This window comes from Triticum urartu, chromosome 3A, assembly GCF_056163025.1.
Source record: "Triticum urartu cultivar PI428250 chromosome 3A, HENAU_Tu73, whole genome shotgun sequence".
NCBI lineage: Eukaryota > Viridiplantae > Streptophyta > Magnoliopsida > Poales > Poaceae > Triticum > Triticum urartu.
In genome coordinates this window covers 538,492,838-538,505,358 of record NC_141875.1, presented here as the reverse complement: position 1 = coordinate 538,505,358, position 12,521 = coordinate 538,492,838, and the positions used below count along the sequence as shown (strand labels likewise).

At 39.1% G+C, this 12,521-nt stretch overlaps 1 protein-coding gene across 1 annotated transcript; it reads left to right on the top strand.

Moving 5' to 3' along the window:
- The first annotated feature begins 457 nt into the window (after positions 1 to 457).
- On the top strand, positions 458 to 2,196 carry LOC147980427 (heptahelical transmembrane protein ADIPOR3-like). The gene is made up of 4 exons (XM_087516880.1): positions 458 to 504; positions 589 to 679; positions 1,561 to 1,661; positions 2,154 to 2,196. Exons 1-4 carry the CDS (start codon positions 458 to 460, stop codon positions 2,194 to 2,196), a joined length of 282 nt encoding a protein of 93 aa, XP_087373006.1.
- Positions 2,197 to 12,521: the final 10,325 nt, after the last annotated feature.

Genomic DNA, 12,521 nt, shown 5'->3' with positions numbered 1-12,521 from the left:
CCTCAAACACCACCTATCTGATCGAAGGTTGGGAGATAAGGCCCTGCGTCTCCTGCTCCTTCCCATGTACGTGTTCATCCCAGTCTCTGACTCTCTGTCCAGACTTAACTACGTAGCGGCTACCTAGTATGGATATGATTACGAGCTAGCCGGATTGGATTATGTAGCCTACCTCAATGCTTAATTAGTCTGGCGGTTTCTTGCACGCATACATGCATGCATCATGGTAGAGAATTGAAATCACTAGCTCTAGCTACTCATGGTTGAATGGTTTGCATTGCAGTGTATGATCAAATTCTGCACATCAAACATTTGATGAACTAGATGCAGCTTGATTTTGATTCAGATGATTTATATCTGTGTATGATGTGTTAAAAAATATCTGTACGAGTCCTGCGCAGGTCATCATTGGAGGAGAGGATGATGGTGAAGCAGCAGAGGATGATGGTGCCCGGCCATGGCGAGCGAGGAAGCCCCAAGATTGATAGGTGGCTCCATCCAGTCGTAAGTTCAGATATCGCACATCTTGTATGTTGTGCAAATCGGAGAGATCCAGAATGCTTTTCTCATGTATTTTTGTTATCTCAGGTATGGATTTGGGGCGTATTTCAAGCAGGTAATAACCTACTCTGATGCTTTCGGTCTAAGAGGGAAGTGTGCCACCCCTATCCTCAAGCAGGTAATAATTAATCATTTACGAGCTGATGGACAACAATTACTCTATTCTTCCACCATTGCATCACTCAATCAAATGTCATCATGTATCAATGATGTGAATATGTGAAAAAAATCGTCTGTGCTCTGTTTTCTTATTTGGATGAAAACCAGGCAGTGTAGTTATTTTTTATAGTTTATACACATACTGCACGATTAATTAAAGGTTGTAACCTCACTGTCACGCTAATGGACGCAAAAAAGAAGAGTGGTAGTACTATCAATGGTTCAGTCAGCGCCTCAACAGCGTCTGCACTACTTCTGATATTGTTTTTCAGTAGCTTTTTTCTGCACCTTTCTCTTTCAGTTCTTAGTGCTGCTGCCCCATGAACACATTTTTTTAATTTGACTATACATTCAAATGAAGATTTGTTAAGTATACACTCCAAAATTCAGTTAACAGTAGCCTAACTGAATTTTCTATTTCCGAATTTATGAACTCACTTTATATTCAGTTTATAAATTAATAGTAGCTTCAAAATTAAGTATCATTCGCATGGATCAACTGTTATTTTATTTTGTGGAGGATAAAGTTCAGATCATGAATAATGGGCATTACAAGTGAACTTGGCACAATTACACATGTCCTGAACCTCATAGAATCTGACACTAGCAAGTCTTCATTGGCATGCAAGTACTACTTTTACATTGTCATGACAGGAACAATTAATTTGACATGTATCATTGGTACTGCTAAAACATTTCGTTCATGTTTCAACAAATTTGGTGAAGACCACTTCATATGTATTTTGCATATATGAATTATCTCCTGTTGCTTTCTAAGATGTTAGTTCTTTCAGTTCTAGCCCTCCTATCTTTAATTCCTGGCTGCTGGACTACCTACAGGACAACGAGTTCATTTGCGGAAGCTATCGCTGTGAGCAGTCCGTCCACGACGCGCTCCACAGCTTCTTCGCCGGGCACAACGAGACCCTCAACATCTGGAAGTAAGTCACCGGCCATCTGTTTCCTGATGAATTTTCTTTCTAGCTCAATGTGATCGGATCTGACTAGTACATTCAGATTTACTCTTGTTTTCTTTTCAAATAGTACTAGTAGTCTATATTCCAGCTGTGCGACTACCTATAGCCACTTGAACCGATGAGAATTCTTCAAGCCTACCTATAGCCACTTGAACAAATGTCTATCTCAGATCTGCTCATCTAAAAAATCCAAGTGGAGTGGTATACTGGTAGTATAGTATAATAATATTATCAAAAGGTAAATGCCATGATTATTTAGCTCTGTCAGATAAATACTCGTCGAAAGTGGGCTCATAGATATCAAAATTCATTTCCATTATAATCTTACTCATACAATATTCACACCATGTAATTCTGGAAATATAAGCTCATATCTAGTTCTGCATAAAAAATGACAGTATTGACATGTTATAAATAGTTTGTTTGTGTTTCTGTTTATTTTGTTACATTTTGCAGGGATAAAGTGAAGAAAAAGAAGAAAAGATTACTAGAAGATTAGTTTTAGGATTTTCTTTTATTTCCTTGCAATTGTCCTTTTATTGGAAACTTGTAAAGACATTGTAATATTCTTACTATAATAAAAATTATGATTCTATTTCATTTTTTGTTTTTAAATTATTTTTCCTTATAGGTTGTTTTCTATAAATTTAGAATTTTTTTGTTTTCCAAATACGTTACTAGTGGCGCATTTAAGCCCTTATTAGTGGCGCACCTTCCTTTATTACTAGTGGCGCACCTATAAGGTTATTAGTGGCGCACCTGGAGGGAATACCAGTGGAGCACCGAATGGTATACTAATGGCGCACCACATGGTGCGCCATTAGTAAAAAATTCTAGTGGCTTGATACTAATGGCGCACCGGTGGTGCGCCATTAGTAGGCAAAACCGGTGCGCCATTACTAGGCCTTTTCCTAGTAGTGGCATATTATAGTTCATCATGAAGTTCCAATAACTTGGTGATAGTGACTAGAGAACTCTATCAATCACTATCTTATCTGTAAGATTAACTCCCACTTGATTCAAGTGATTGTAGTACTCAGACATTCTGAGCACATGCTCACTGGTTGAGCTATTCTCCTCCATCTTGTAGGCAAAGTACTTGTCAGAGGTATCATACCTCTTGACTTGGGCATGAGTCTGAAATACTAATTTCAGCTCTTGGAACATCATATATGCTCCGTGGCATTCAAAACGTTTTTGAAGTCCCGGTTCTAAGCCATAAAGCATGGCGCACTAAACTATCAAGTAGTCATCATATCGAGCTTGCCAAACGTTCATAATGTCTGCATCTGCTCCTGCAATAGGTCCTTCACCTAGCGGTGCATCAAGGACATAATTCTTCTATGAAGCAATGAGGATAATCCTTAGATCATGGACCCAGTCCGCATTATTGCTACTATCATCTTTCGACTCATTTTTCTCTTGGAACATATCAAAATAAACGGGGAGCTACATCGCAAGCTATTGATCTTCAACATAGATATGCAAATACTATCAGGACTAAGTTAATGATAAATTAAAGTTCAATTAAGAACTCCCACTTAGATAGACATCCCTCTAGTCATCTAAGTGATCACGTGATCCAAATCAACTAAACCATGTCAGATCATCACGTTAGATGGAGTAGCTTTCAATGGTGAACATCACTATGTTGATCATATCTACTATATGATTCACGCTCGACCTTTCAGTCTCAATGTTCCGAGGCCATATCTGCATATGCTAGGCTCATCAAGTTTAACCCAAGTATTCTGCGTGTGCAAAACTGGCTTGCACCTGATTTATGTGAACGTAGAGCTTATCACACCCGATCATCACGTGATGTCTCGGCACGAAAACTATAGCAACGGTGCATACTCAGGGAGAACACTTATACCTTGAAATTTAGTGAGAGATCATCTTATAATGCTACCACCATACTAAGCAAAATAAGATGCATAAAAGATAAACATCACATGAAATCAAAATATGTGACATGATATGGCCATCATAATCTTGTGCCTTTGATCTCCATCTCCAAAGTACCGTCATGATCTCCATCGTCACCGGCATGACACCATGATCTCCATCATCTTGATCTTTATCAACATGTCGTCACATGGTCGTCTCGCCAACTATTGCTATCGCATAGCGATAAAGTAAAGCAATTATATGGCGCTTGCATCTTATGCAATAAAGAGACAACCATAAGGCTCCTGCCAGTTGTTGATAACTTTAACAAAACATGATCATCTCATACAACAATTTATATCTCATAATGTCTTGATCATATCACATCACAACATGCCCTGCAAAAACAAGTTATACGTCCTCTACTTTGTTGTTGCAAGTTTTACGTGGCTGCTACAGGCTTCTGGCAAGAACCGTTCTTACCTATGCATCAAAACCACAACGATTTTTCTTCAAGTGTGCTGTTTTAACCTTCAACAAGGACCGGGCTTAGTCAAACTCGATTCAACTGAAGTTGGAGAAACAGACACCCGCCAGCCACCTGTGTGCAAAGCACGTCGGTAGAACCGGTCTCATGAACGTGGTCATGTAATGTCGGTCCGATCCACTTCATCCAACAATACCTCCGAATCAAAGTAAGACATTGCTGGTAAGCAGTATGAATATTATCGCCCACAACTCTTTGTGTTCTACTCGTGCATATAACTTCTACGCATAGACCTGGCTCTGATGCCACTATTGGGGAACGTAGTATTTCCAAAAAAATCCTATGATCATGCAAGATCTATCTAGGAGAAGCATAGCAACGAGCAGGGAGAGTGTTTCCATGTACCCACATGGACCAAAAGCGGAAGCATTTAGTAACGCGGTTGATGTAGTCGAACGTCTTCGCGATCCAACCGATCCAAGTACCGAATGCACTGCACCTCCATGATCTGCACACGTTCAGCTCGGGGATGTCCCTAGAACTCTTGATCCAGTTGAGGCCGAGGGAGAGTTTCGTCAGCACGGCGGCATGGTGACAGTGATGATGATGTTACAGGCGCAGGGCTTCGCCTAAGAACTACGACGATATGACCGAGGTGTTAACCGTGGAGGGGGCGCCGCACACGACTAGGAACAATTGATGTGTGTTCTAGGGGTGCCCTCCCCACGTATATAAAGGAGGGAGAGGGAGGGAGGCAGCCTAGGGTGCGCCCAAGTAGGGGGAATCCTATTTGGGTCCCTAGTCCAATTCGGCCCCCCTTACCATATTTGGACAAGGGGGAAAGGAAGGAGGGGGGAGGGGAAGGAAGTAGGAGTCCTACTTCATACTTTCCTTTTCCTCCTCTCCTTTTCCTTTCTCCAAACGTGTCTGGCCCTATAGGGGGTGCACCAGCCCCTTGTGGGCTAGTGTGTTCCCTTACTTGGCCCATTAAGCCCATATCTTTGCCGGTGTTTACCCGGAACCCCTTCCGGTGACCCAGTATCACCCAGAACACTTCCGGTGTCCGAATATAGCCTTCCAATATATGAATCTTTACCTCTCGACCATTTAGAGACTCCTCGTCATGTCCGTGATCTCATCCGGGACTCCGAACAAACTTCGGTACATCAAATCACATAACTCATAATACAAATCGTCATCGAACGTTAAAGCATGCGGACCCTACGGGTTTGAGAACTATGTAGACATGATCAAGACACATCTCCGGTCAATAACCAAGAGCGGAACTTGGATGCTCATATTGTCTCCTACATATTCTACAAAGATCTTTATCAGTCAAACCGCATAACAACATACATTGTTTCCTTTGTCATTGCTACCTCTTAAGCACTGCGTTGGTTTTCCCTTGAAGAGGAAAGGGTGATGCAGCAAAGTAGCGTAAGTATTTCCCTCAGCTTTTGAGAACCAAGGTATCAATCCTATAGGAGACTAGATGCAAGTCCCTCGTACCTGCACAAACAAATAACAATCTCGCAACCAACGCAATAAAGGGGTTGTCAATCCCTTCACGGTCACTTACAAGAGTGATATCTGATAGAGATAATAATAATAAGATAAATATTTTTGGTATTTTTATGATATAAATTGGAATATAAAGATTGCAAAATAAACGGTGCCAGAAATAGCTAGTTGACGGGAGATTAATATAACAGAGAATTGACCCGGGGGCCATAGGTTTCACTAGTGGCTTCTCTCAAGATAGCATAAGTATTACGATGGGTGAACAAATTACTGTCGAGCAACTGATAGAAAAGTGCATAATTATGAGAATATCTAGGCATGATCATGTATATAGGCATCACATCCGCGACAAGTAGACCGAAATGATTCTGCATCTACTACTATTACTCCATACATCGACTGCTATCCAGCATGCATCTAGAGTATTAAGTTCATAAGAACAGAGTAACCCATTAAGCAACATGACATGATGTAGAGCAATAAACTCAAGCAATATGATATAAACCCCATATTTTTATCCTCGATGGCAACAATACAATACGTGCCTTGCTGCCCCTGCTGTCACTGGGAAAGGACACCGCAAGATTGAACCCAAAGCTAAGCACGTCTCCCATTGAAAGAAAGATCAATCTAGTAGGCCAAACCAAACTGATAATTCGAAGAGAGTTGCAAAGATAACCAATCATACATAAAATATTTCAGAGAAGAATCAAATATTTTTCATAGATAAACTTGATCATAAACCGACAATTCATCGGATCTCGACAAACACACCGCAAAAAGAGTTACATTGAATAGATCTCCAAGAATATTGAGGAGAACTTTGTATTGAGACCCAAAGAGAGAGAAGAAGCCATATAGCTAATAACTATGGAGCCGGAGGTTTGAGGTAAACTACTCACACATCATCAGAGAGGCTATGGTGTTGATGTAAAAGTCCCCAAGATGGGATCTCTTGGGTCAAGAAGGTTGCGCAGTGTAAATAGGGTTTCGTACTGCTCCAGGATGTTTTTGGGGTATATGGATATATATAGGAGGAAGAAGTAGGTCGGTGGAGCTACGAGGGGCCCACGAGGGTGGGGGCGCCCCCAGGGGGGCAGGCGCGCCTCCCTGCCTCGTGGCTCTCTCGTTTCTTTCTTGATGTCCACTCCAAGTCCCCTGGATCACGTTTGTTCCAAAAATAACTCTCCTGATGGTTTCATTCCGTTTGGATTCCGTTTGATATTCCTTTTCTGTGAAACACTGAAATAGGCAAAAAAACAGCAATTTGCACTTCCCCTTGGGGCATGAATGTTCATATCCGAAAGATTCAAGACAAAAGTTTAATATTTACATAAAAATAATAATATTTCAAGCATACTAACTAAACAATCATGTCTTCTCAAAATAACATGGCCAAAGTAAGTTATCCCTACAAAATCATATAGTCTGGCTATGCTCTATCTTCACCACACAAAATATTTAAATCATGCACAACCCCGATGACAAGCCAAGCAATTGTTTCATACTTTTGATGTTCTCAAACTTTTTCAATCTTCAGGCAATACATGAGCGTGAACCATGTACATAGCACTATATGTGGAATAGAATGGTGGATGTGGAGAAGACAAAAAGGAGAAGATAGTCTCACATCAACTATGTGTATCAACGGGCTATGGAGATGCCCATCAATAGATATCAATGTGAGTGAGTAGGGATTGCCATGCAATGAATGCACTAGAGCTATAAGTGTATGAAAGCTCAAAAAGAAACTAAGTGGGTGTGCATCCAACTCGCTTGCTCACGAAGACCTAGGGCATTTTGAGGAAGCCCATCATTGGAATATACAAGCCAAGTTCTATAATGTAAAATTCCCAATAGTATATGAAAGTGACAACATAGGGGACTCTCTATCATGAAGATCATGGCGCTACTTTGAAGCACAAGTATGGTAAAAGGATAGTAACATTGTCCCTTCTCTATTTTTCTCTCAATTTTTTATTTGGGCCTTCCTTTTTTATGGCCTCTTTTCTTTCTTTCTTTTTTCTTTTTGTTCATATTCTCATCCCGACTTGTGGGGGAATCATAGTCTCCATCTTCCTTTCCTCACTTGGGACAATGCTCTAATAATGATGATCATCACACTTTGATTTACTTACAACTCAAAAATTACAACCCAATTCTTAGAAAATAAATATGACTCTATGTGAATGCCTTCGGTGGTGTACTGGGATGTGAAATGACTCATGAGTGACATGTATGAAAGAATTATGAACGGTGGCTTTGCCACGAATACGATGTCAACTACATGATCATGCAAAGCAATATGACAATGATGAAGCATGTCATAATAAACGGAACGGTGGAAAGTTGCATGGCAATATATCTTGGAATGGCTATGGAAATGCCATAATAGGTAGGTATGGTGGATCTTTTGAGGAAGGTATATGGTGAGTTTATGGTACTGGCGAAAGTTGCGTGGTACTAGAGAGGCTAGCAATGGTGGAAGGGTGAGAGTGCGTATAATCCATGGACTCAACATTAGTCAAAAAGAACTCATATACTTATTGCAAAAATCTATTAGTTATCAAAACAAAGTACTATGTGTATGCTCCTAGGGGGATAGATTGGTAGGAAAAGACCATCGCTTGTCCCTGACCGCCACTCATAAGGAAGACAATCAATAAATAAATCATGCTCCGACTTCATCACACAACGGTTCACCATACGTGCATGCTACGGGAATGACAAAATTTAGAACAAGAATTTCTCAAATTCACACTACTCAACTAGCGTGACTCTAATATCACCATATTCATATCTCAAATCAATCATCAAGTATCAAACTTCTCATAGTATTCAATGCACTTTTTATGATAGTTTTTATTATACCCATCTTGGATGCCTATCATATTAGGACTAATTTTATAACCAAAACAAATTACCATGATGTTCTAAAGGACTCTCAAAATAATATAAGTAAAGCATGAGAGATCAATAATTCTATAAAATAAAACCACCACCGTGCTCTATAAGATATAAGTGAAGCACTAGAGCAAAATTATCTAGCTCAAAAGATGTAAGTGGAGCACATAGAGTATTCTAATAAATTCCAATTCATGTGTGTCTCTCCCAAAAGGTGTGTACAGCAAGGATGATTGTGTAAAACTAAAAACCAAAGACTCAAATCATACAAGACGCTGCAAGCAAAACACATATCGTGTGGTGAATAAAAATATAGCCTCAAGTAAAGTTACCGATGGACGAAGACGAAAGAGGGGATGCCTTCCGGGGCATCCCCAAGCTTTGGTTTTTGGTTGTCCTTTAATTTTACCTTGGGCTGCCTTGGGCATCCCGAAGATTAGGATCTTGCCACTCCTTATTCCATAATCCATCAAATCTTGACCCAAAACTTGAAAACTTCACAACACAAAACTTAAACAGAAAATCTCATGAGCTCCGTTAGTATAAGAAAACAAACCACCACTTAAGGTACTGTAATGTACTAATTCTTTATTTATATTGGTGTTAAACCTACTGTATTCCAACTTCTCTATGGTTCATAACCTCCGATACTAGCCATAGATTCATCAAAATAAGCAAACAACACACGAAAAACAGAATCTGTCAAAAACAGAGCAGTCTGTAGTAATATGTAGGTTTAAAATACTTCTGTAATCCCAAAAATTCTGAAATAAATTTCTGGACGTGAGTAATTTATATATTAATCATCTTCAAAAAGAATCAACCTAATCGCACTCTCCAATGAAAAATGGCAGCAAATCTCGTGACTGCTAAAGTTTCTGTATTTTTACAGCAAGATCGCAAAGACTTTCCCCAAGTCTTCCCAATGGTTCTACTTGGCACAAACACTAATTAAAAGCATAAAACCAGATCTAAAAATAGGCTATATTTATTATTTATTACTAAACAGAACAAAAAAGCAAGGAACAAAAATAAAATTGGGTTGCCTCCCAACAAGCGCTATCGTTTAACGCCCCTAGCTAGGCATAAAAAGCAAGAATAGATCTAGGTATTATCATCTTTGGTATGCAATCCCTATGTGGATCTCATAATAGATTCATAAGGTAAGTTAATTTCCTTTCTAGGAAATTGTTCCATGCCCTTCCTTAATGGAAATTGAAATCTAATATTTCCTTCTTTCATATCAATAATTGCACCAATCGTTCTAAGGAAAGGTCTACCAAGAATAATGGGACATATAGGATTGCAATCTATATCAAGAACAATGAAATCTACAGGCACATAATTCCTATTTGCAACAATAAGAACATCATTAATTATTCCCATAGGTTTCTTAATGGTGGAATCCGCAAGGTGCAAGTTTAAAGAAAAATCATCAAATTCACGGAAACCTAACACATCACACAAAGTTTTTGGAATCGTGGAAATGCTAGCACCCAAATCACATAAAGCATAGCATTCATGATCTTTAATTTTAACTTTAGTAGTGGTTTCCCACTCATCATAAAGTTTTCTAGGGATAGAAACTTCCAATTCAAGCTTTTCTTCATAAGATTGCATTAAAGCATCAACGATATGTTTAGTAAAAGCTTTATCTTGATTATAAGCATGCGGAGAATTTAGCACGGATTGCAACAAGGAAATAAAATCTATTAAAGAACAATTATAATAATTAAATTCCTTGAAATCCAAAATAGTGGGTTCATTGTTATGTAAAGTTATGGCCTCTCCAATCTCTCTTTATTAATTCTTGCATCAAGATCTAAAAACTCCGAATCATTGGGACGCCTTTTAAATAAAGTTGACTCATCTCTAGTCCAATCATTACCAATATTCATATTGAAAAACAAAGATTTAATAGGGGACACATCAATCACTTTTAGATCTTCATCCTTATTATCATGAAAACTAGAAGAACACGCTTTCACAAAGCAATCTTTTTTAGCACGCATCCTAGCAGTTTTTTCTTTGAACTCATCAATGGAAATTCTCATGGCTTTGAGAGACTCATTGATATCATGCTTAGGTGGAGTAGATCTAAGTTTCAAAGAATCAACATCAAGAGAAATTCTATCCACGTTCCTAGCCAACTCATCAATCTTAGACAGTTTTCTTCAATCAAAGCATTGAAACTCTTTTGTGAACTAATAAATTCTTTAATACTAGATTCAAAATCAGAGGGCATCTTATTATAATTTCCATACGAATTGTTGTAGGAATTACCATAATTATTAGAGGAATTACTAGGAAAAGGCCTAGGATTAAAATTACCTCTATATGCGTTGTTACCAAAATTCTTCCTACCAACAAAATTCACATCCATAGATTCATTATTATTCTCAATCAAAGAAGACAAAGTCATATCATTAGGATCAGAAGGAACACTCTTATTAGCAAACAATTTCATAAGTTCATCCATCTTTCCACTCAAAACATTAATTTCTTCTATTGCATGCACCTTTTTACTAGTAGATCTTTCAGTGTGCCATTGAGAATAATTAACCATAATATTATCTAGGAGTTTAGTAGCTTATAGTAAAGTGATTTCCATAAAAGTGCCTCCTGCGGCCGAATCTAAAAGATTTCTAGAAGCAAAATTCAATCCGGCATAAATTTTTTGTATAATCATCCAAAGATTCAAACCATGTGTAGGGCAATTACGTATCATTAATTTCATCCTCTCCCAAGATTGTGCAACATGTTCATGATCAAGTTGCTTAAAATTCATAATATCGTTTCTAAGAGAGATGATCTTAGCGGGAGGAAAATACTTAGAGATAAAAGCATCTTTGCACTTATTCCATGAATCGATACTATTTTTAGGCAAAAATGAAAACCAAGTTTTAGCACGATCTCTAAGCGAAAACGGGAATAGCTTCAATTTAACAATATCATTATCCACATCTTTCTTCTTTTGCATATCACACAAATCAACAAAGCTGTTTAGATGGGTAGCGGCATCTTCACTGGGAAGGCCAGAAAACGGATCTTTCATGACAAGATTCAGCAAAGTAGTATTAATTTCACAAGATTCAGCATCCGTAAGAGGAGCAATCGGAATGCTAATAAAATCATTATTTTCAGTATTGGAAAAGTCACACAATTTAGTATTATCTTGAGCCATCGTGACAATCAATCCAACACAGAAGCACACAACAAGCAAGCGAAAAGAGACGACCTAGAAAAGAGATGGGAACAGAAAAGGAGGGCGAATAAAACAACAAGGGTGAAGTGGGAGAGAGGAAAACGAGAGGCAAATGGAAAATAATGTAATGCGAGGGATAAGAGTTTATGATAGGTACTTGCTATGTCTTGACTTGTGCATAGATCTCCCCGGCAACGGCGCCAGAAATCCTTCTTGCTACCTCTTGAGCACTGCGTTGGTTTTCAGTAACACCCCGGATGTAACTTTCCCTATTTGTACTCCAGCTCTTGCCGTTTTCGGCGTTAAGTTATTTTATTTTCTCGGGTTCGGGTCTTTGCCTCCATGTGTTGTTATCGTTGTCATGCATCTCATATCATGTCATCATGTGCATTGCATTTGCATATGTGTTCATCTCATGCATTCGAGCATTTTCCCCGTTGTCCGTTTTGCATTCCGGCGCTTCGTTCTCCTCCGGTGGTCATTTCTACCTTTCTTTCGTGTGTGGGGATTAAACATTTCCGGATTGTACCGAGACTTGCCAAGCGGCCTTGGTTTACTACCGGTAGACCGCCTGTCAAGTTTCGTATCATTTGGACTTCGTTTGATACTCCAACGGTTAACCGAGGGACCGAAAAGGCCTCATGTGTGTTGCAGCCCAACACCCGTCCAATTTGGCCCAAAACACACCAAAACCCTCTCCATCATCTAGAGCGTTCGATCACAATCGCGTGGCTGAAAACCACACCTCATTTGGACTCTCCTAGCTCCCTCTATGCCTATAAATAGGCCCTCCTCGAGAAATCCCGGGTCTCCCCTT

Bases quoted from the DNA above. Each gene is read 5' to 3' on its own strand.
- LOC147980427 (XM_087516880.1), top strand. From the start codon at position 458: ATGGCGAGCGAGGAAGCCCCAAGATTGATAGGTGGCTCCATCCAGTC. The intron at 505-588 runs GTAAGTTCAGAT...TTGTTATCTCAG, and splicing joins ATAGGTGGCTCCATCCAGTC to GTATGGATTTGGGGCGTATT. The intron at 680-1,560 runs GTAATAATTAAT...GACTACCTACAG, and splicing joins CCACCCCTATCCTCAAGCAG to GACAACGAGTTCATTTGCGG.